This window comes from Erithacus rubecula (assembly GCF_903797595.1).
Source record: "Erithacus rubecula genome assembly, chromosome: 9".
NCBI lineage: Eukaryota > Metazoa > Chordata > Aves > Passeriformes > Muscicapidae > Erithacus > Erithacus rubecula.
Genome location: NC_136660.1, coordinates 6,903,416 through 6,925,472, shown reverse-complemented (window position 1 = coordinate 6,925,472; position 22,057 = coordinate 6,903,416). Strand labels below are relative to the sequence as shown.

General features: G+C 39.6%; 2 protein-coding genes across 6 annotated transcripts in view; one reads left to right on the top strand and one right to left on the bottom strand.

The window, feature by feature from the left end:
* The window catches only part of PHYHIPL (phytanoyl-CoA 2-hydroxylase interacting protein like), a 127,746-nt gene extending 117,835 nt beyond the window's left edge, over positions 1-9,911 (top strand). For all 5 annotated transcript variants that reach the window (XM_079312566.1, XM_079312567.1, XM_079312568.1 and 2 more), the window contains 3 exons: positions 3,957-4,131; positions 5,058-5,175; positions 8,565-9,911. In XM_079312566.1, coding sequence (XP_079168692.1) covers positions 3,957-4,131; positions 5,058-5,175; positions 8,565-9,099 — 828 coding nt within the window. In that variant the 3' untranslated portion in view covers positions 9,100-9,911. The remainder of the gene's footprint in view (positions 1-3,956; positions 4,132-5,057; positions 5,176-8,564) is intronic.
* FAM13C (family with sequence similarity 13 member C) overlaps positions 9,613-22,057 on the bottom strand; it is a 114,476-nt gene continuing 102,031 nt past the window's right edge. Inside the window, exons 20-23 of the mRNA XM_079312563.1 lie at positions 15,246-15,341; positions 13,878-14,074; positions 12,335-12,436; positions 9,613-11,563 (exon numbers count right to left, since the gene is read on the bottom strand). Coding sequence (XP_079168689.1) covers positions 11,440-11,563; positions 12,335-12,436; positions 13,878-14,074; positions 15,246-15,341 — 519 coding nt within the window. The 3' untranslated portion in view covers positions 9,613-11,439. The remainder of the gene's footprint in view (positions 11,564-12,334; positions 12,437-13,877; positions 14,075-15,245; positions 15,342-22,057) is intronic.

Here is a 22,057-nt window from a genome sequence, read left to right as displayed (position 1 = left end):
TAAGATTTCTGTTAATGGCAGGTGTATAGTTTTCTTATTTGACCATTTTTGTTGTTTATTTTGGTTGGAAGTAACATATGCATTAAGAGTAACGCAAAATCACTTACTATTGCTTGAAATTGAGAATTTTACATGTTTGGCCAGAATGTTGCAGTTGCTAGGAGCCAGTATGTGAAGCATGACTAAACCTAATGTTATAATAGGTATGTATTGTGCCTCATTTTTAATTGTAGTAGCAAATAAAGTAGGGTACTTTTGCTTTTTTCTTACTCTTACTAATTTTGGACCGACAGCCTTTGAATTAAAATTCCCATTTTACACTGCAGGAACAAGGATACTCTCTAAAGTTGGATGGATTATTTCTAATTTCATTTATTTTAAATTCTACATATTTTTTCTTTCATGTGCAAACTGGTGTATACTTGGAACATTTGTTTTTGTGAAAAGTAGAGCTATCCTAGTACAGCAAACACCACGCACACTTCAGAATCTTTATCATAGTGATGAGATTAGACTTAAAATGGAGAGGGGGGAAAGGATATTGGTAGTATAATAAAGATATTAGATATATTTAGATATAATAAAGGTATTAGATTTATTTTGTGTTTCACAGCAATTCTGTTTTTAATGTGCAGTATTGTTTAATTCAAGGGACAAAGGTAATTGGTTTTGTAAGAATGGGAGACTATAATCTATCAACTAAAATTATTGACCTTTTGAATGTCTTGTTGGAATTAAGTAAAAATTGCTTGCTACTAATTTTGTTAGTGACTTGGTTAAGATTTTTTTTGTGTAATTTTTTTGATGGTTTTATTCTCAAACCTGAATGACAAAGACCCAGAGAGCAGAGAGAGTGAACAATAATAAAGCACAGACTTAATACTCCACCTCTGTGCCAGAGCACTTGGGTGTTTGCTTTCATGCTTCTTTACTACTAGGCAATTTTTAACACACTTTCTAGAATGAACTTTGGTTGATAATTGAAGGGCTCAGATTCCAAATGTGTCACCCAGGTGTGTTTCAAGACAAGCATCCTTCCTCCCTCTAAGGTTGGCCAGGGGAGTTTCCCAGCTGAAGCTCCTCAGGTGCAGCACTCCTGGCTGAATCCTCACAGCAGGGAACTGACTTTAGTCCCACCCATCTGCTGACTTCCTAACAAAGCTTTTGCATAAGGAGAGGGATAGCACTTCCCTTTCTCCTTGCAGAGTTTTTTTTTTCAGGAGAAAAGAGTGAGCCCTGCTGCCTAGATATACAAATGAGCGTTGGGATTTAGTCCTGGGAGTCATCCAGCACCCTGAAGACACCTGTGCAAGGAGAATTCATCCTTACTTACCTTAGAGGTAGTGTAAAGCACTACCAGTGCCAATCTCTGTCACAGGTGGTAACACAAAGGATCAGCTCATTTTCTACCTTGAACAGAATTAAGTTATCAGTTTGCTCAGATGGATGTAAGTTACTTGGAATATAGACTTAACCTGATAGATCCATGCTGTACCTCAGGAAAGGGATCAGTTTGTTTTCTTGTGTACCTGGGAGATCATCCATGAATGATTCATCCTTCCAGTTGGTACTGTTTCTGTTAGTAAATACATAAAGTATACTCAGCATATTTAGGGTACATAAAGTTTTATAATTTTTGACTATTGTCATCATCTCTCTGATGGAGAAGGTTTGTATGGTAGTGGTATGAAAAGACTAGAATTGTAAGATTTTTTCTTTCTTTCAATTCATTTTGCATACCTCCTCACTTTCTTAAAATATGGAAATATGATTACTCCCATATAATAAGAAAAATACTCAAGTATTTAGCAAAACTGTGACTAGAATCTAGATGTGCTGAGTTCCCACAATGTATCCTATGAGACTACCTGGCAAAGAGAAGGGTAATATGAACTGGCAAAAAGTTGAAGACTGAAAGCTGCCTTTTTTCCCAAAAATGAAAGTAGAGTGACTCACACCTTGCTCCTTAGTTATTCAAAGCTCCCAGGCTGTTCTTAGAAATTATTGCCATCTAGGTACCTTTAGAGTTGTCTGGTGGGTGCTGGTAGTGGAGCAGCCATCTGCCTCCCTAGAATCCTGGCTCTCCTTGAGCTGGCATAGTACCTGCTTTCACTGCTTTGGTGGCTCAGCCAGGAATGAGAGATGAAAAGGAGAATCCCCAGGGGAACCTCAATGAGAACATTTGAACATCTCCTCTGTATTATGGCCTTTAAAAAAAAAAGTGGTGTTTGCTTAGAAAGAAACAGCAGATTAGAGTTGTGAGAAGCATACATCTGCCCCTTCTCTCCAGCTGTGCAAGACATAATGTGTTTAATGTGGTAGTCTGCCCCTGTCTTTTTACCTTTCATTTTTTTGTAGTCACCTCCTTTTTTGGTTAAAGGAGGTTGCTGATGCACAGCTGGAAGGTAAAGTTTTGACACCTGGGGGCAACAAAGCTTTTAATGTTACATGAAAACTGACAAAATCATTGGGGCATAAAGATCTGACCCAGGTGGAAGCTGTTTTTACTATAACCCAAGAGGAGGTGACAGGAAGACCAATGATGTTAACTGTGCACCTGCTGACTGCATTAGCAGTAGCAGACTCAGTCCAATGGGATACCTTTTGAGGTGGTAGCTATAAATGTCATTTGGTGGTGTTTTGGGGGTTTTTTTGTAATTTTTCTCTATATATTATTAATTTTAGCATGCACAACTGTCTCCTTTTCAGATAAAGTTTTCACTCAACTATTATTTGATTTAAAGAAGAATTGGTAAAAGAGAAATTGCAACAACAAAATTTTACCCTGGATTATCACTCAATTACATCAATTCTTGTAATATCCCAAGCTGCCAATTTTACAGTTTCTTAATACAGAAACTAAAGATAATTTTTTGTTTATAGGAAAACAAAAGAAGAAAGATCCTTTTCCATAATAGAAGACAAGGCAAAAAAAAAATCCTTCAGGTCTTGCTTAGAGATCATGACCAGAAAATATTCTCCCTTTTATTCCTTTTTCTCCTTAAAGGACTACTATCTTAGCATTTATAGGAAGATGATTGTGGACTAGTATTTATAGGTGGACAGTTAAAGATGTAAATTAAAGTGCCCACTTTCCACATGGCAGCAGTCTTACTATTCTGGTATTACTGGTGATTATTCAATAATAAATATCTCTCATTCTATCACAGCTCCTCAGGTACACTACAGAGAATCATTTAACTCCATTGTGAGTCCTTCCCCTGCAGTTCTAGCATAAACTGTCCCATTCTTCAATTTTTTCTGTCCCTTGGTGGTCTGTACCAAAGTCTTTGGGGCCAGAGAAACCCAGTATTTCAACTACAACAAGAAGCTATTTTTCTTGGCTGCACCCTGGGCCTGTGATATACTGGAAGAGTAAAACAGAGGATCTGAAGGGGCAGTAGAGGGGAAATCAAGAGGTTCAGAGATAGGCACAAGCTCTTTGGCTTCTTCTGGCCATTTCTGTACAGAAGGGTATTTTGAAAGATGTGAACCAGCAGCACCTACTCTGCAATGTGTTTAATTGAAATTTAGTTTTGAAGGTAGCACCAGTGTAGCTGGAACTGATTGACAGCAGGAGGTATTTTGTTTGATTACACTGGCTGAAAGAAAACAATGATAGCACAAGAAGCTCTTGAATTAAGACACCTTTGTTCTCAGTAGCAAGTCTTTGTTTGCATAAGTAAGCACAAATGGCCCTAGTCTAAATTATGTATTTGGGTTATATATAATAGTATTACTCTACCATCACTTGGAACAAATAATTCACACATGCAAGTTGTCCCCGTGTCTCTTAGAACAGACCTTACACCACTGTCCTTTGCCACTGCTCCCTTTGGTGCACCAACAAACTGGAAAGTAGCTCGAGTTTGTCTCCACTGCAAGAGCAGTGAAGGAAAGGGTGGCAGAAGGGTTTGGTTTCACTGTGTGCCATTCAGCCCTTTTGTCTCTGCCAGGACGTCCCCACCAAGCTGGTGGCCAAGGCTGTGCCCCTGCCCATGACGGTGCGCGGGCACTGGTTCCTGAGCCCCCGCACGGAGTACACGGTGGCGGTGCAGACGGCCTCCAAGCAGCTCGACGGCGACTACGTCGTCTCCGAGTGGAGCGAAATCATCGAGTTTTGCACCGCAGGTAACACTGCTGGGGGATCTTCTGTCACAGCCTGGAGTCTGTTCATGCTGCCAGACTGTCACCTGCCAGTGCCAGCTCTGCTGGTAGCCTTAAATAGTCACCCCTGGAAGCTGGAGTTCTTTAGGCTTTGTATGTGCTGAGGTTTGGCACGTTAAGCAGAGGCAGCTGGACTGCCCTTTTCTTGTGCAATAGCTTAGCTGTCCCAAAGTGCTATGCCCAGCAGCACTGCTTGTCCCCGGCTAGGAAAGGGCTATAAGGTGCCTGTCACTGGCTACCAGTACCTGTGGGCAAAAAGTAGAATGGCAGGTCCCTGACATTAAGACATTCTGCTGCTGTGCTTTGTCTGTGCTCTGCAAAGCCTCAGCACCATCAACACTCCATCTCAAAGGTCCCTTTGGCCTGCTTTTTATTAATAAGATTTCCTTTGGATGTCCATGACCTCCTGTCATTTTGCACACCTGTGTGAAAGGTGAGGATTGAGGCAAGCTCAGTATGAATCCCATGATTGTTGAGAAGCCATTTAAGCTGGGTCCTAAGCAAGCCTTGTTAGTACTTGTTTGTAATTGGTTATTGGCTCACAACCAGTTATAGTGTAGCAAATAGTTTGTCAACTGATAAGAGCCAGAGAGGGCAGTCTCGAGCTCCAGCACTGTCCTGAATACAGGGAAACCAGCTCTAGCATAGGAACCCTGAGCTGGAAGCTGCTGTAGACTTGCAGAGCCTTTGTTAGGCAGGAGTAGGGAGAATCACAAATGCCTGCTCCTGCCATTTGATTTGCTTGTTGCCACTGATGAAAAGTAGGGCATGATGTGATGTATATTACCAAGATTATGTTCCTAGTTTTTAGTCCACATGTGTCTGTGGCTTTTGGAGAGTCTTGTGGTTTTTCCTGCCCTGTGTACTAGCAGTTTTTCTTTCCTTTCCAGATTATTCAAAAGTTCACCTAACACAGCTATTGGAAAAAGCTGAAGTGATTGCAGGCCGTATGCTTAAACTGTCTGTCTTTTATCGAAATCAGCACAAAGAATACTTTGATTATGTCAGGTAAGAAACTAAACATTCACGAAGTACTTTAGCAAGTTGAAGAGGTAATGAAAATAAGTAAATAGAGACAGCTGTGCTAAAGCTAGAGCAGAATGGCTGTATGCTTTATAGCCCGTTCAGAGGAAGGCAAAGAATAAAATACAGCTCATTTCTTGCACCTTGCTTAACTCAGCACTTCCATCAGGCACTAAGTCTGTCTTTTGAAGCAGAAACTGAGGTATTCATAGGGCCAAAGCATCTGTAATCATAATGGAGAGTTTAGTAGCCAAATATTTCCAATGTACTGAGAAATTAAGAGTGAGGTGACTGAGAGTAGGAGTGTACAAGTGTGCATAGGTGTTTGCATGCAAGAGTTTCATCTCAAATATTTGCTCTCCTTGTACAACCATCCCATTTCCATGCCCAAACACAGACTCTGCGATCTGAATGTTAGTTTATAGAGCATGTGGAGAGAATAGGGAATTATGTTTACACAGTGTTAATGCACCATGCATCAGTTGGAATGAAAAAACAGAACAGCTGGAGGTAGGTCCCTGTTCTGTTAGAGACCCAGTGTGCCCTCCACATGCAGTTGGAAGTGTGAGTATAAGAGAAAAGCAGACTTTTTGATAGTAGGAGTCAAAGCTGATGTGCTGCATGAGCAGGAGCAGCCACACAGGGCAACCTTCTTCTGTTAGAAGAACATGGATAAGAGGTAAGCAGTGTGTTAGAAGGCTGCAGCACTGACTGTGCTTCTTTAATATTCATTGGGAGATGGGGCTCCTGCTGGGCCACATAACTTCAGCTTAATGGGAATGTCACACTGGTACCTGCCTAGAATGGGAAGTTTTTAAAACAACTCAAGGCAATCCAGCTTCAAAGAACAAATTCCACCACATTTGAAAACATTCCTGCTTTGTAGTCGTGGGTATCTGATTTATTCCAAGAGTGTATTGGATATTGCAGAGCATGGGCTGGCTCTTCCCCTTCTGTGTTTTGGAAGGATTCTTTTATTGCACAAAGGGACAAAGCTGCAAAACTCAGTGGAGATAGAGAATAAATTGCAGTTGTTGAGGTTCTTTGAGATCCTCATAAACCACTGCTGCCATCCTGGGCTGGATACCACAGAAGGGAAATGTTTATGCCATTCTGATGCTTCAGCTATGTAACCATAGTGCATCTGTCTGAGTTCATTAGTGTTGAAAATTGCCACTGAGGTGCATTTATAGCTATGAGTTTGGCCTTGTTCTGCCAAATGTGACTCTAACTGTTTGCACTCTTATCTCTTCCCTTTCTTCCTGTTAAGTTCTTTCTTGGTTTGACACCAATAAAGATGAGTTTGTTTTCCCTCTGTTAGCGAGCTGGAGACAAAAAAACTGTTTTACCAGGCCAGTGGGAAGCTACAATACCAGAACTAGCTGATAGTCATCTCTTTTGATCAGAAATAGACTAATACAGTCACAAGAGCTAATCCTTTGCCAGTACAACCATCTGTTTATTCTGTTAAAAATCCTAACCACATGCTTCCTATTAGGGAAAATTCCTTGTCATCCCATGCCTGCCAGTGGCCTCTGGTGTCATCACATAGCCTGGAAAAGCTCTGGTATTGGTATACAGGCAACTGCTCCCGGTGCTAAAGCAGCAGCCCCTAAATGGAGGGTTTGAGGTGATAGCTCAGAAGGGGGGTTTGTGTCACTGCAGCTCACCTGGGCTGGGAGTGCCACAAAACAGCTCAGATCCCCCAGAAGGGTGACCTATAATTAGCCTAATTGGCCACTGGATGTCAGTATCTTGCCACAGAAATGAAACCTCCTTTCTCAGAATGAAGCCTGACTTTCCAGGTTGCAGGGATTTCAGGTGGATATTTAAGTTCATTCAACCCTTTTTTTTGTCTTTTTTTCCCTTCCCTTTCCTCTTCAGTCTTAAAATACTGATTCTACCTCCTATTTCAATCAATGTCTTATGAAATAGGGCTTGAGACTATAAATAGGGAGCATTTGAATGGCTCAGAAAACTTCTAAAATGTATTTTAGAGTAAAAGTAAGATGTACTGCTGAGGAGATTACAAATAATGGAAAAAAATAATCACAGCTGGAGATATTACTGAGTTGTTTTGTTTGAGCAGTTTTGTAATGTATACACTGAGTTTGTTTGCTTTGACTGCTACCTCCCACTTTAACAAAGCAAAACCTCCTCCCACACAGCACCATTTCACATGGACTTGTTGCAAGTTAAAAGCAGAGAGAGAACAGTCTTTCTTGGCTAGTTTCCTCTCTCCTAAAAGAAGGAAAGAAGGAAAACAGGAAAAAAAAAAACCAAAAACGTGAAAGCAAAGCAAGAGGGGAATATAAGAATCATAAGACTCTCCAGCCCTGCAGCCTCATGCATTTTTAATTTGTCATGTCAGTGAGTATAAAGACATTATTCTAAGGGTGCCTAGCAAATATGGTGTTTTTCAGGACTTAGAAAAGGGGATGGTTCCCTTTCAGGTATCATGTGGCTGCAGGTGCAGAGGGAGCCAAAGCTGCCACTGGAGCACTTCCAGAGCTTCCATACTGGGGACTGCCCTCCTATACATAATAGGTGCTAAGAAGGGTTAGAGGGGGAGTGTTCTCCTGAATTTAGCAACCTAGTGCTGCTGAGTGCAATTTAGGATTTGAGTTTTTAAAATTCACTTGTTCATTGTGCATTTCTTTTCACTTGAATGAAATTGAGCTAAGGAAAAAAAAAAAAAAAAACCTAAAAAAAAAGTTAGTCTTTTTTTTCCCCTTAGGACTAGTGACTGTAGAAGCTGGATGCCAACCAAAGTGGAAACTAACCAAATTGCCTAATTCTCTGTGCCCAGCTCTTCACTGATTGAAGTCAGCAGCAGACCAATTAGACTTGAAATGATCATTTGGGGACAAAAAATACTGGCAGACGGTACATTCTTTCCTATAACCTCTCTGAAAAGCATCCTTCAGAAATAACTTTCACTGGCAGTTTTCTACATGAGCTATATATTCTTGTGCTAAAAGTACATATTAACAAACAGTATATTCAGCATATGGAGACTAACTTGCAATATTCAATATGCATTTATTGTTAGAAATGTAGTGTAAGTCAGAACAAATCAGCTAATTGAAGATATTTGTAGTTTGGGGGCTTTTTTGTTTACGCTTTTTTTTGCCTGCTTATGATGCTCAGACAGCTGACAGAGAAGGCAGGAAATGCAGATTTTACCCTTGAGCAGGAATTATTCTAGCTCTTCCCAAGTCTGATGCCCTAAGACCACGATTCTAACCCCGGGTTTCAGTTTAACAGTTTTCCTTTGTGTCCCTTCAGTCCTGTTCCAAACAGGAATGTCCTAACTTTACACTTTTTTCTTTGCCATGTGTACAAAATAAACAATACCAGTGCTTCATTTGTAGAGAGCATCATGGGAATGCCATGCAGCCCTCTGTTAAGGATAACAGTGGCAGCCATGGCTCTCCGATCAGTGGGAAGTTGGAAGGCATCTTCTTTAGCTGCAACACTGAGTTTAACACTGGGAAGCCACCCCAAGATTCACCCTATGGAAGATACAGGTATGAGATTGCAGCTGAAAAACTCTTCAACCCAAATACTAACTTGTACTTTGGAGACTTCTACTGCATGTACACAGCCTACCACTACGTCATCCTGGTGATCGCCCCCGTGGGGTCACCGGGAGATGAGTTCTGTAAGCAGCGCCTTCCCCAGCTAAATATAAAAGATAACAAATTTCTGACCTGTGATGAAGAAGATGGGGTCATGGTTTACCATCATGCCCAGGATGTAATTTTGGAAGTAATTTACACTGATCCTGTGGATCTCTCCCTTGGCACAGTTGCAGAAATTACTGGTCACCAACTTATGAGCTTGTCTACTGCAAATGCAAAGAAAGATCCCAGCTGCAAGACCTGCAATATCAGTGTTGGACGTTAAAACTTCCCTCATTCCTTAGGAGCCTTCAAACCTCTGTTGCCCATTTCCATAGTCAGACAATTCTGTCAGAAGCATGCACATGCCGCTGTCACCAAAAGCAACTACCAGTCTTCAAAATCTCCAGTAGCCTTCTTAGGATTTCTTCTCTCCCTCCTTCCCTTCTGTTCCCCCGATGCTTTAAATGATTAGAAGTCCTGGATTTCTTTCTGGCAACCATTTATACCTAGATGCTGCAAAACTTGTTTTCTGTTTCTTGCCAAACATAACAAAATCCTATATAAACTGCTTTAGCAAAATAAAAATAACTGCTTATAAATGGTGTTTAAATATGCATTCATTTTAACTACTGAACAAGTACTGGGATAACTGAACAGCATGAAAGGTTGTAATTGCAGCATGATTTGAATTTCAGAGCCTAGAAATGTCAGCACTTCCAACGTGTTGTTTGATGGTGTTATTTATGTTATTTATATTAGCTAACTGAAAACAGAAACTGTGTCTCGACATAATAAATATAATAGAAAAATATTTTATTTGTACCATTGTATAAAATATTATACAATCATATAGAATATATAGATTACATTTTAATATCAATTGTATACATGTCATTAAATCATTTTCCCTTATCAAAGATGTAGTTTGTAAACTTCAAATAGCTCTGTATCTGTTCCTGTTGCTCTAGATGACTTTAATTAAAACAGATTTATGAAGACCATTTCTGATTCATAAAAGTTAAGTTATAAATTATTAAATCAGTACACTGAAACAACAAGTGGCTGCAAAATAAAAAGTTCCTTTTTTAGTGTTCATATTTTTTCTTCCATACTTGAAGATGTGTACATCTTCCAAATCATGCCATTACATACTAGGTAAATACAAACATGGTTGGTACATAATAGGCTTTATATAATCACAATCTTCTTACCAAGATAGAAAACAGGTTGCTTATACTATGTGGTCAGTACAAAATGACAGGTTAAAGTCAAACACTCAACATGACTCAACTGCTTCCAGTAACTTTTTTTTTTTTCCCTTTAAGTAATTCTTCCCTTCTTTCTGTCTGGGCTAGGAATTTCCCAGAATCCCTGCTTTTCATTTCTAGTACAAAACCTGCTGATAATCCTTCTATTACTAGTTCACTTTTCACACCAATGGCCTATCACAAACAATGACAATTCTCCTTAATATTACAAATTGTGGTGCTCTGAAAGTTAAGAAAGATGTGTAATTCCAAGGGAAAAATAATTTTTCATAACCTTATTTTCAGTAAACAAGAAATCTATCAGTCCTCATCAGATAACTGTGGCACTCACTTATATACCATGTACTTTATCTATCCAAAATATCTTAGCATAATGCAGTAATCTAGTCCTGCTTTTATATATCTATATGTGGCAATTTATAACACAAGAAGTACTTCAACATTTTACAAAGTGCATGCGTCTAAACGAGCTTTGGTAGTTAGAGAAGCGAATGTTCTAGCATCAGGCAAACCAAAGTGCAAAGTTATTAGAGAAATCAAAATTAGCATGTAGTTGATCTATTTACTGACTTTTAAATTCTGTGAGCCAGGTCCTGTGAACTAATGAAAAAGACAGCAGCCAGTACATTTGTTCCATCTTTTCTCAGCAGCCTGTAGCTGTTACACTTTGCCAAGCACTTTCTCTTATTCCTATAACACCACTAGTTCTATTTGGCAGTCATATTCTGGACTTCTCCTGGATAAGCAGCATCACTGCTCTACTCCCAGCCCTGGCACTGCTTCTTCCTATGCACCTTTCTTTGAAATCACTGGAATTGAATGGCAACTCTGTCTTGACAGCTAGAGTATCTTCTGAGTTTTTCCTTCACTCACTTTAATTCATTTCTTTTAATCTAGTGAATCAACACCCTAATAGCCAATATTACTAGTTAGTTATAACCTATGTTATTTCTGGAAACAAACGTGTGGCACGTTAGCATGTACTAAGATGTACTAAAAACCTGCAGAACATTTCCTCACCCTTTTAGAGCAGGTCAAACTGAGAATCTACATTACTTCAATGTCCTTTTAATTTCTTAACATTCTCACAGTGCACTTCAAGGCTTTTTTCAAAAGGAAAAAATATATACTATAGTCCACTCACCCGTGCTTAATATTCTTGCATATTGCTGTCCTCTCTCATCACAGTTATTACAATTGGTAAAGTGCATCAAAAATCTCAGTGTGTCAAATAATCGTGCAGCAGACCAAGACCTGTAAAATTACTTTCTCTTTTTGATTACTTGTTTGTTTGGATTTTTTTTCTTTTTTCTTTTTTTTTCCCTAGAGAACAATATTACAGCATTGCATTCACTTCAAATAGTTTTGGAAATATCATGCTTACTGATGAGAACCTCCAGAAGCCTGATTTTAGCTTTTGTGTGCTTGTATTCAGAGTATTCCTCAGCCATTGGCACCCGATCTTCTTTCTGAGGACTCCTATGAAAAGCAAATAAAAGTACCATCACTTTTTATGAGTAAGAGGAGAAACAGTCTTAAAAATTAATTCTGCAACAACTGGTGAGGATTGGGGTTTTTTTTACTAACTGTAAATGACTAAAGATAATTTGACAAGACCAAAAACTATTATACAGAAATAAAATTATATTTAAAATATTGAATTTTCATATACCAGACAGCATTCTTGACAGCTGTGAAAGCATAATTAGTTGATCCTCAAATATGCAGAGAAGTCATAATAGTGCTTTGAAAACTGCTACCAGCCACCACTTTTACGAGTGCCCATATACAACATGGTTTTCAACAAAAAGGTTTGCTAAATGAAGAGGAGGAAAAACAGTGGAAAATGGCCAGTATTTAATTCTGGGTTTAAAAACCAGTGGCTTCTGTCTTTAAAATCTGCCTGTTTGAAAATGGCACAATTTCCAAGTCTATTCTCTGCAGACTGACATCCTCAGAGATTTTTAGCAGCCTCCCTTCAGCTCAGAGAATATCCTGTGCTGAGGTGGGGTTCATACCCATTGCAGGCATGTCCTGGAAGATCCCAAATCCTGGCTTTCCTCACAGAAGGCCACATTTTGAAGGAATTAGGCAGAGAGATAGATGGACATCCCAGAGACCAGACATCTCCAGGGTATTCTCCAGCCCTTAGGTGCAGCCCCTTTGGCCTTCTCACCCCAGTGTCACCCTCAGAGAGAAAACCACCCCTGGCCAGGACCCAAAGGGGACAAGGAGAGGGCTCTGAGTTACCTTCCTGTCTGTTTGTAGAACTGCTCCTCAAACTCTCGAAGGGCTTTGCGAAGTCTCTTCTTATCAGCTCTTGTTTCTCTGAGATGTTCTAGCAGAACGGGCCTGTGAAACAAGAACATGAAACCCCCTTGAGCTTGGGAGGGTTGTAAAAGCCCTGGATCTGGGTAGCAGAGAGCTTCTGCTCTGGGACTTGGGCAGGCACTGACCAGAGCCCTCAGACATTCCATCATACTCCATACACAGGTGTACTCCTTCCCTTTTACTGGTATTCCAGCTGATAAAGGGAAGGCAGAGACTCTGGTCAACAGAGGAGAAGCATTCAGTACTCAGCCTTGCTACTGGTCTTAATTCCCTGTGGAATTAATGGAATTAATTGATGGAATTCCCTGTGGAATTACAGGGCTCAGTATCTCACAGGAGGAAGCACTGTAGCTGAGCTCAAGTCGACATCCAAGCCCTGCTCCTATTTGTAGCTGTTCCCAATCATTACTGTGATGCACTGGAAATGCTAGTGGTACCCAGAAGCATCATTTTTGGAGGTTGTGTTTTAGCTACTGTTTGGAGAATAAGGATTTTAAGCAGAGAGAGAATTTTGTTATGACATTTGTTCGTGGTAGTTTGTTGCTTTGGTTTTTTGGGGTTTTTTTGCATAAAGACAAAATGCACAGAAATATCTTACCAGCATTCACGAGCAAACTATTGTGAACACAGTTGAGTTACAAAGCAATCTAAGTAATTTTTATTTGATTTCTATAGTGTTAGTGTCTGGTTGGCTTCATTTATGCACCTCCAATCAAAACACAAAAGAAAGATGCCATCCCCTAAGGTGTGAGAATATATGTGCTCCTGGAAGGCACACTCTTCAACAAATTACCTTTCTCTTCCTGGAGACAAAAAGTTGGCACAAAGTTATTTGATTAAACAGCTCAAACCACCAGTATGCTGCCCAAACAATGAAAATCCTCTGCCTCCTCTCTCCATAAGAAAGGGGCTTGGAACATAAGCCTTATGGGGAATGGCTGAGGGAGATGGAATTGTCTAACCTAGAAAAAAGGAAAAAAACCTAGAAAAAAGGAGACTCAGGTGACCTTATCACTCTCTACTTCCTGAAAGATGGTTTTAGTCTGATGAGTGTTGGTCTCTTCAACCAGGCAGCAACCAACAGAAGCACAGGACACAGTCTCAAGCTAATATCCAGGTTGGATATTAGGAAGAAGATTTTTACAGAAAGAGTAATAAAGTATTGGAATGTTTTGCCTGGGGAAGTGGTGGAGCCATCATCCCTGGATCTATTTTAAAATAGACTGAATGTGGCACTGGTGCCATGGTTTAGTTGAGGTGTTAGGGTGTGGGCTGGACTTGATCTTGAAGGTCTCTTCCAACCTAGTTATGCTGTGATACTGTGAAAACACTGAATCACCCCTTTGGTACAGAATATACCTATGCAACAAGTATGGCTCATATTTCACTTACAGGCTCATATTTCACTTACAAAGTCTACAAGAAATGTTTTAAAACATTGGTGGGGGGGAAGAGAACTTACATTGTTGCCTCATGTAAATTGGACATAGACAAGGCTGTTTGCCTGTAAACTTTCTTTTCATCCAGAGGTGAAATTCGTGCAGGCTCACTCTCCTCCTGTGAGTAACACAGATGCTCTTCAACAGGGAAGCAAGACATTGGACCAGATGATAACTCATGGCTGCTTTGAGAATGGTCTTCATCTGAGTCTTCCTCCTCCTGCTTGGGAAATGCAAAACATTATCAAATGAACTGTTTAAATTAGAGTATTTACAGTAATAGGCTGACAACATAAAGAATGGATGTATTCATTGAAACACTACACATACTGAAAGGTTTACCAGGTCTACCTGAGGCTGTTCATGAAAAAACTCCTGGGGTCACTGGGTTACTGTGTATTGCCAGCCAGGAGTAAAAAGGACAGAAGCTGGCCCTGCTCCAAAGTATCTCCAGCCAGCAATTTATTTCTGTCTGCCCAAAAGCCCTTACATACAGCAAAGATTTAAATAACATTCTGTATTTATGTAAGCAGTGTAGCCTGGCTGGAACTTGTACTCCTCTTCATACACATCTCCTGTGTGTATATTATACACAGATGTTTTGACTGTAAAAAGACTTGGAGGGAGAGATTCCACAGTTTTATAGCTACTATATAGTATAGATAGACCAATATTGGTGTCTTGCTCACATTCCTCCATCCTCAGAAAAAAGCTGATGTATTGAAACTAAGGCTTAAACATAAGAACTCCATAGGGCAAAGCTCCTAAAAAGTAACACTTAGGGTGAATTTCAGTGAAAGTTTTCAAAGACATATAAAGTTACACTGCCATCAACAAGACAATAATAAATTTAAAAATTGATCTATTCTCAATCACTATTAGATTAGTATTTTTAGTAGATATGCTAATTAACTTCCAAGTAGCCAGATTCCACTGCCTTCACTCACTATGAGACCAGTACTGTTCCATTGCACTAATATATTATTAAAGTACTACAAATTGCTTACATGTGCTACATGATTAATAAAAGCATTGTTAATAAAATACAGAAGTTAGATATAGTGACAGCAAAGTCCTTCATGGAAAGAAAGAGGTTTCCTTCTGTGTTGCACGTTTGCCACAATGGAAAACTAATACCAGCCTTCTGTCCTACCCAGCCCACTAAAGTTCTTGCCTCAGAACCTCTTGCTGTACATTGGAACCTCTGCCATGCATAAAATTCAATTTTATGGAGCACTTGCTCTATTTTAATCACCAGCACCTTGTATTAACCAATGAGCAGGTTTTTTGGATATCAGTAGTTCTATTATTGCTAAATGGACATACAGGTATAAATCAAACACAGTATTTTGTGTGTTTCCTTGACAATGGATGAATTCTTTCCAACTTACAATTGTTGTGATCAAAGATGGAGTGGCCAGAAGTTTCTTGATAATTCTGTATCTGTCATAAAGAGGTTTCATGAGGCTCTTTTCTTGCTTAGTTACCTAAAGAGAAAGAAAAAAAAAAACCATAGCCTTCAAAAATTAAAAAATAAAAAGTAAATTTAAAAGATCCTCATTTTCTCCTGTAAAGCTGAGAAAGGTTTTAGAAGAGTATGAGCAAATGTGTATTTTGCTTCAATAGATATTCCATGGGAATTGTAACTTAATTTATGCAATTTCTAAAAAAGAAAAATGACAATCTATTTTCTAATGGAGAACCCAGTATGATTTCCTCACTTTCTTGAGCCACTCTGCCCAAGCAGAGGGTAAATTATTCTCTGTCTGAGGCTGCTGCTAGAGCAGTAGGAGCTGTGCCTTGCATTGCCAGTGTGTTGTCAGCAGCAGGAATGCCAGAGCCTGCCTGGGACAAGTCACTCATCAGCCCAGTGGGATGGAGAGCACCAAGAACACGGCTCTGCATCCTGCACGTGGAGCTGGCACTGTGCAGGATTGCTGCCTGCATTCCTCACCAGAGCTGCCTTCCACAGTGGGGATTGACTCTCTGTTCATTTGCTTTGTTCTAGGTCTTTCATGAGCACTTGGAGCATTGATTTGAAAGATAATATGATTTTAAATCATTTTAAATGCCTGATCCAGCCGCAAATATTCACAAATACAAAAATACACCTTACGGAAAGTAGCTGTGCACAAGATTGACTTACTGCACTAAGGGAAAAAAAAAAAAAAAAAAAAAGAAAAGAAAATTCCACAAAGAAAAAGACCCCAAAAACAACACAATCCCTTCCCCAGCCAACCGACCACCCACACCACACCCCCAGAGTAACATTTTCCTCACTGATAAATTGTTCAAACAGGGTCATTTGCTCCCTAGTCCACCATAAACCTCTGCTCATCAGCCCCGACATGTGTAAGCACTCATTGGCTGCACTTTCACTGATTTTTGGCACTGCAGAAATGCCCAGATACACCTGCTCAGATGAGTGAACACATATACAGCAGGTCTGAAAAGACAGAGTGGCTGATGGCACAAACAATATAGGTCTGAAAAGACAGAGTGGCTGATGGCACAAACAATAGCCCAGAGCTGCTCAAACAAATGCCGAGTCAGCAGGAGCAAGGGGGATGGTAGACAAACACAGGCTGGTGACACTGCACACATCTGCCTGATGGAGTGCTTAGGGACCACTTCTAGAGCCACCCTTCCCTCTGGAATGTCAGGGCTTGCTTATCCCAGCCCAGCCACTTCTCTTCCTCAGGCATCATGTTCCATTTGACTGCAACACATAAGAGCTCCAAGGGCTGGCAAACAAGCCAGAAGAGAAAATTGTTTTGCTTTAAACCTGGTCAGTCTCTGTCTGACCCTGTCAGGTAAGTCTGGATGAAGATGGTGCTGAGCCATACCAGACAGCAGCAGGGTGAGTGTCAGCTCCAGAACACTCCACTGTGTTCCAAGGCTGCTGTTACAGAGCTGCTTCAGCCCTGAGGAGAAACACCCTCTGAACCCTATGCTACAAATGTGCCCTGTTATTCTCTTTTCTATCTCTGAATCATGTATCTTTTACCTCTACATTGCACTAATTTCTCTTTTGTTTTCATTCTTAGGAAATATAATTTCTTCTTGCATACTCATTCCATCCCTCAGCTCTCATTCCAGGCCCAAAGAAGATGAAGAAAAATGAGGTCAGAATCAGATCATAATTTTAACAGCTGGCATATTTTTGGACAAACAGTGGTGCCACTTCTCTTTTCCCCCTACCACAACTACCACTAGCCAGAAAAAGACATTCACAATAATACAGATAGTTATATCAAAAAGAAATTCCTCAGCTGTGTAGACAAATTTTCAAATCATCATCTCATCAATTCTGGCACTTTTTTGTTTGCACCTACATTCAGCAATGAAATCCCTTGAATGGATTTTAGGTAATAGTTTAAGTCCTGCTGTGTAGTAAAGGCAAACACATACAACAGGTCATGTGATTTTGTAGTTTGTATCTCATATGGTGCCCTATATAAAACCTTCCTCAGCTGATAAGCATGCTAATCATAAATGATAGCAGAGCCAAATCTGCAATGAATATGTAATCTTCCAATTTAATCCTCAAATCTTGCATTTTCCAATCATGGAGAGATATAGAGCCACTTTTTATTTCACTTTAATTTCTAACATATAGACCAAATTCATCAGTATCAGGTAATAACATTCATACCTGAAAATTAGTTTGAAATAACTAAAATTATGTTAATTGTGTGAATTTAAATTTATCTAATTACATTTAATATACCAAAAATATTGGTTAGAGAAGTTAGGTAATTTTTAATTCACCTATCTTTCTATGGCATACTTACAGGTCGTCCATGAATACTCTCAAAATATAGTAGATATTTCTGAAGATTGATATTTTCCAAAGCCATTTGCTTTTTTGTCCTATTTAAAAAAGTTATTTATAAGACTGTAAGTCAGGATTTCATGACAAGGGTACATATCTGTTTAGTAATCTCTCCTTCCCTGATAAACATTAATAATTAACTCTACTTCTGTCTGTGCTGAGGTCAATGGGGATATGGCATTAACTTAGCAACAAAAGAGTCAAAAATTACACTACATATATATTAAGTATGTTCAGTTGTAAAAAATGAGAACAACCACCATTCTAGACAAAATAGACATTTGAAAAAAAAGCAGAGAAGGCATTCCTCAACTTTTTAGTTATTCTTCAAGAAAGAGAAATAGATTTGCCTTGGCTGGTAAGGGATGTAGAACAGCAAGACTTAGCAATGCAAACCCAACCTGTCCTAGTAAACAGCTTATTTCTGTTCAAAAATTGCAGTATGAATCACTGGTACCAAAAGAACGTTGATTTTCCAGTGTTGGTGAATAATAATTATTTGCACAGGTGTCTGCTGTGGGGAGCACACAATGTAACAGGTATTTGTCACCTCCCTTTCCCCAACAAGACCTGCTCCTGACACTTCCATATTTTCACCTGGGCACTCATGAAGTGAATGTCATTTCCCACAGCCTCTGCCAGATGACAGCAGAGCTGCTTGAGCTAGGGCAGAGTGTTCAGAGGTGTGGGGGTTATGAAGTAATGTGGAGAACCATGGAGTTGGGGGCACACACACACAGGGGGGCCTTCTGCAGAAAGCTGATGACAAGGGGGCTTTTAGTGACAACTTGGAGAAATACTTTTACTAATTAGACCCTACTTTTAAGAATATAGCAACCCTGAAGAAGTGACACTCTTCTAATATCAGAGCACCTTGTTATTAACTTCAACAAGAGCAAATCCTTTTTTCTTTGATGCTCAAATGCAAAAACAGTGCAGAGCCATTAATCAGAACTGCTAATCACATTTTCCTAAAAGGTCTGCGTAAGTTAATCACTCTAAAATCATCTGTCATTCATGTTAAAAGATGAGCTGCTAACTAAAATGCAGGAGTATTATAAATCAGTTAATTTGTTTATTTATTGCTAGTTCCACAATTAATACAAGGTTAATTCTTTTAAAAACTAATAAGCCTGGAGCAGCTGAGTGTTTAGGAAGAAATGGGGTGATAATTAATATTGATTTTACACAAGAGAGACAATCTCAAGCGGGCTTAGTATTTGAGTCTATTTCATTTGCTCATTTTATTAGCAATCTCAAGACAGGTTGGCATACAGCTGAGTTTGAAATAGCTGATAATTTTAAAATCAGAGAAGGCAGCTGAAGTCACAAAGTACTACAGAATTGCCTGAGACATCTTAGGACTGTAGGCTACATACAGCAGGGAGAGACTCAATGCTAATTAAATAGAAATACTACTTCATAGCCAGGGAGGATATGAACTGAAGTGGGTCGATGATGAGAAGACAGATATATAAAGGGAACCAGTCCAAGAAAAGCCTTGGGGGACAGGCTGCAAACATTCAAACAGAGGGCAAAAGTTATTTGTGACATATAAAGAAAGAAAAAGGGGGCTGTAGGCACACAGTTTATGTGATTGGGAATGGGGCTGCAGCTGAACCTCATCCCTAATGAGCTTCAGCTGTGTAGGACAGGTGGACAGTATTGAAGGGAAAGATATATGGAATATCATAGAAGGATAGAGAGGACACACAGGTGGAAGGCATGTAAGATGAATCATATAAAATGGTGTGCTAAAGAACAATAAAGTGATGCTGATACTTAAAGCCTTCTTCAGTGCCAGATGTATCTCCTCCATCAGGGGATTTCACCTAAAGATATGGAAGCAGTTTGTTTTTCATAACTTGGAACAGAGGCACCCAAAATGTTGCATACCATTATCTTCCTTACTAGCCTGTTCTATTCCCTGCATGCTTATGCCTTCAGGTTTGCTGTTGTTTTTCCAGACAGAAAACATGAACTCTGGGGACAGAAGGACAGACAGTCCCAGATCCTGTCAAAGGCAGTGCTTTGTTTCCATGCAGGCACAGAGTCAGGTTCCCAGGGCCTTAGTCTGCTGCCTGGGAATGTGTGGTGGCTCATTACAAAGCAGCATTTAATACAAAATTAGAAACAAAAACTATAAAGAAAGGCACCAAGTGCCACGGCAGTGCCATAGAGCAGTGCCAGTTCCCACCAGGGCAGCTCTGGCCTTGACAGAGGCAGCAGCCACAGCCACCCAGCACTCAGACTGCACTCCAGGTTGGAAGCTGGCTCTTGGATATGTTTCTGGGGGGATTTGGTGAAGCTTTTTGAGTAATATTATTCAAAGTGTGTTTATTTGCCTTTTATCTCTTCAACTCCTATATTCATGCTCTTAATCTTTATTTTTTTCTTAAAGCCTTTTACCTAAACCCAAGGTGAGCTATTACATAAATTACCATCTCCTCACATAAGGAATTAGTGACACAAACAATAGCAGGTGGCCACCCCTTTGTGGGGCAGTGAGCCATTCACAGGCCAACCCCAATTTTCTCTATGCCTTCTCTTTCAATAACTTTACTCACAGGCCTTTTGGCAGGAGGGGTGTTTTGTTCTGGAAACCACATTCTGCTGTTTCCTATTCAGATCTTGTTGTCTGTGTTCTTTAGACATACTGGGATTTTACTCTGCACCTTCCTAAGGACACACATGATCTCATTTGTATTTCAGCAGTGCTTTAGAGGTATTCCTCATTGAACTTCAGAGGAGAACTTGGCAGGCTTTCATGGAAACGCTATCTTTGGCCAAAACACCAAAAAAAGGGAAACATTTAGCTGCTATTTAGTTTACTATTAATCTAGGTCAGATCCTAGTGAAGGATCTAAATGTTATATAGAAAACAAAATGTTGCATATAAAATATATCTACAGTAACACCAAAGTTGTTTGTAGCTGAAATGGAGCCTTTGATCTTTGTTGTTGCCACAGACATCCTTGGTTCATTTCACATCATCAGTGCCACCCCATTCTCCCCCTAAAGTTCAGGGTGACTCATAATCAAAATCCAGTCTTTTTTAATGTTATGCTTAGGGAGCTACTAAAAGATATCATTTTGAAATAGATCTAATTGATTTCATGTTATTCCTGCTCGGGCCTCTGTTCCCCATCAGTTTTGGTAACTACTACCAAGCACCTTTGTTAAGAGACAGTTTTTAAAAGACAAGCCATCTCTGCAAGAAAACAAAAGGAAAACCAGTAAGTTTTTTAAAAATTGAAAATATTGGCATGTGCAAACATTTAACTTCCTTGTTTTTGAGAATATTTCAAGCCTGCACTGCTATTTCCTAAATTTAAAAGGTTCTCTTGGAAAATTAGAAGTCCAAAAGAAATTGAAAAATGAGTGGGACAGATACCCACAGCCAACTTACTTTTATACAAAAGTTCTTGGACTGGATTTCCTCACAGATATCTGTTTCGGTGTCATCTGATCTCACTTCATGAATAAAAATGTTAATGACTGAAAATATTGCCCTACAGTCTGCACTGTTAGGATTCTAGAGCTATGTACAGAATAACATGGTTTGGTTGCCTTTTTTTGTTTTCTGGTCATGAAACACTTTTTCCATTCAATTTTTCTTTATAAAAAAGTAGCATATAAAAAGAAACAATTAAAAAATCAGTCATGTATGCAGCACCCAGGGTCTGAGAAGCATGGCATTGTTATGCACAGTCCTGGTCTTTTTTATAGCAACTAGTTGTTTAAGAACCAAGAATAGAAACAAAACAAAAATTAAAAACTATCTTCTGGGTACTCTGTGCTACTGAAATCCACTCAGAATAATTTCTTAGTTCTCACAGAGTTTCACATTCAGTTCTTTACCCTCTCACCCCATCCCTCTTTTCATTCACCAGCCAAAGTCTAAATATTTCTGTCAAAATTTAGATTTTTAGGTGCCTTTGAGGGCAGAATTTATTGTCTTGCCTGGCTGTAATAGCATCAGGACAGCAATATCCTCTGACAGCAAAAACAGCCCCCCCCAGAAAAGGAGGGGTTTGAGTGGTACATATCATTTTAAAGAATCCTATATTGTGCCAAGAATGTGAAGGCAGAGCAAAATTTTAATGTATGTACTAGTTTTAAAACAAAAAACTGATTTCCCAGCCAAGCAATTATGTTCAACAGATTATTGTTCCTACATTTGTAAGAGTAATTGAGAGCATGGAAGAGAAGAGGCAGGATCAGCACAAAAATACAATGTCAGGAGAGCAAAGCAGTCTGGATGATTGTGCTGTCCCTGTCACCTCAGTGCATGCTACTGACTCTGCAGAGGCTTTCAGCATTTCTCATCTGAGAGGGGATCTTTACCCTCCAAATACATTCAGGAAT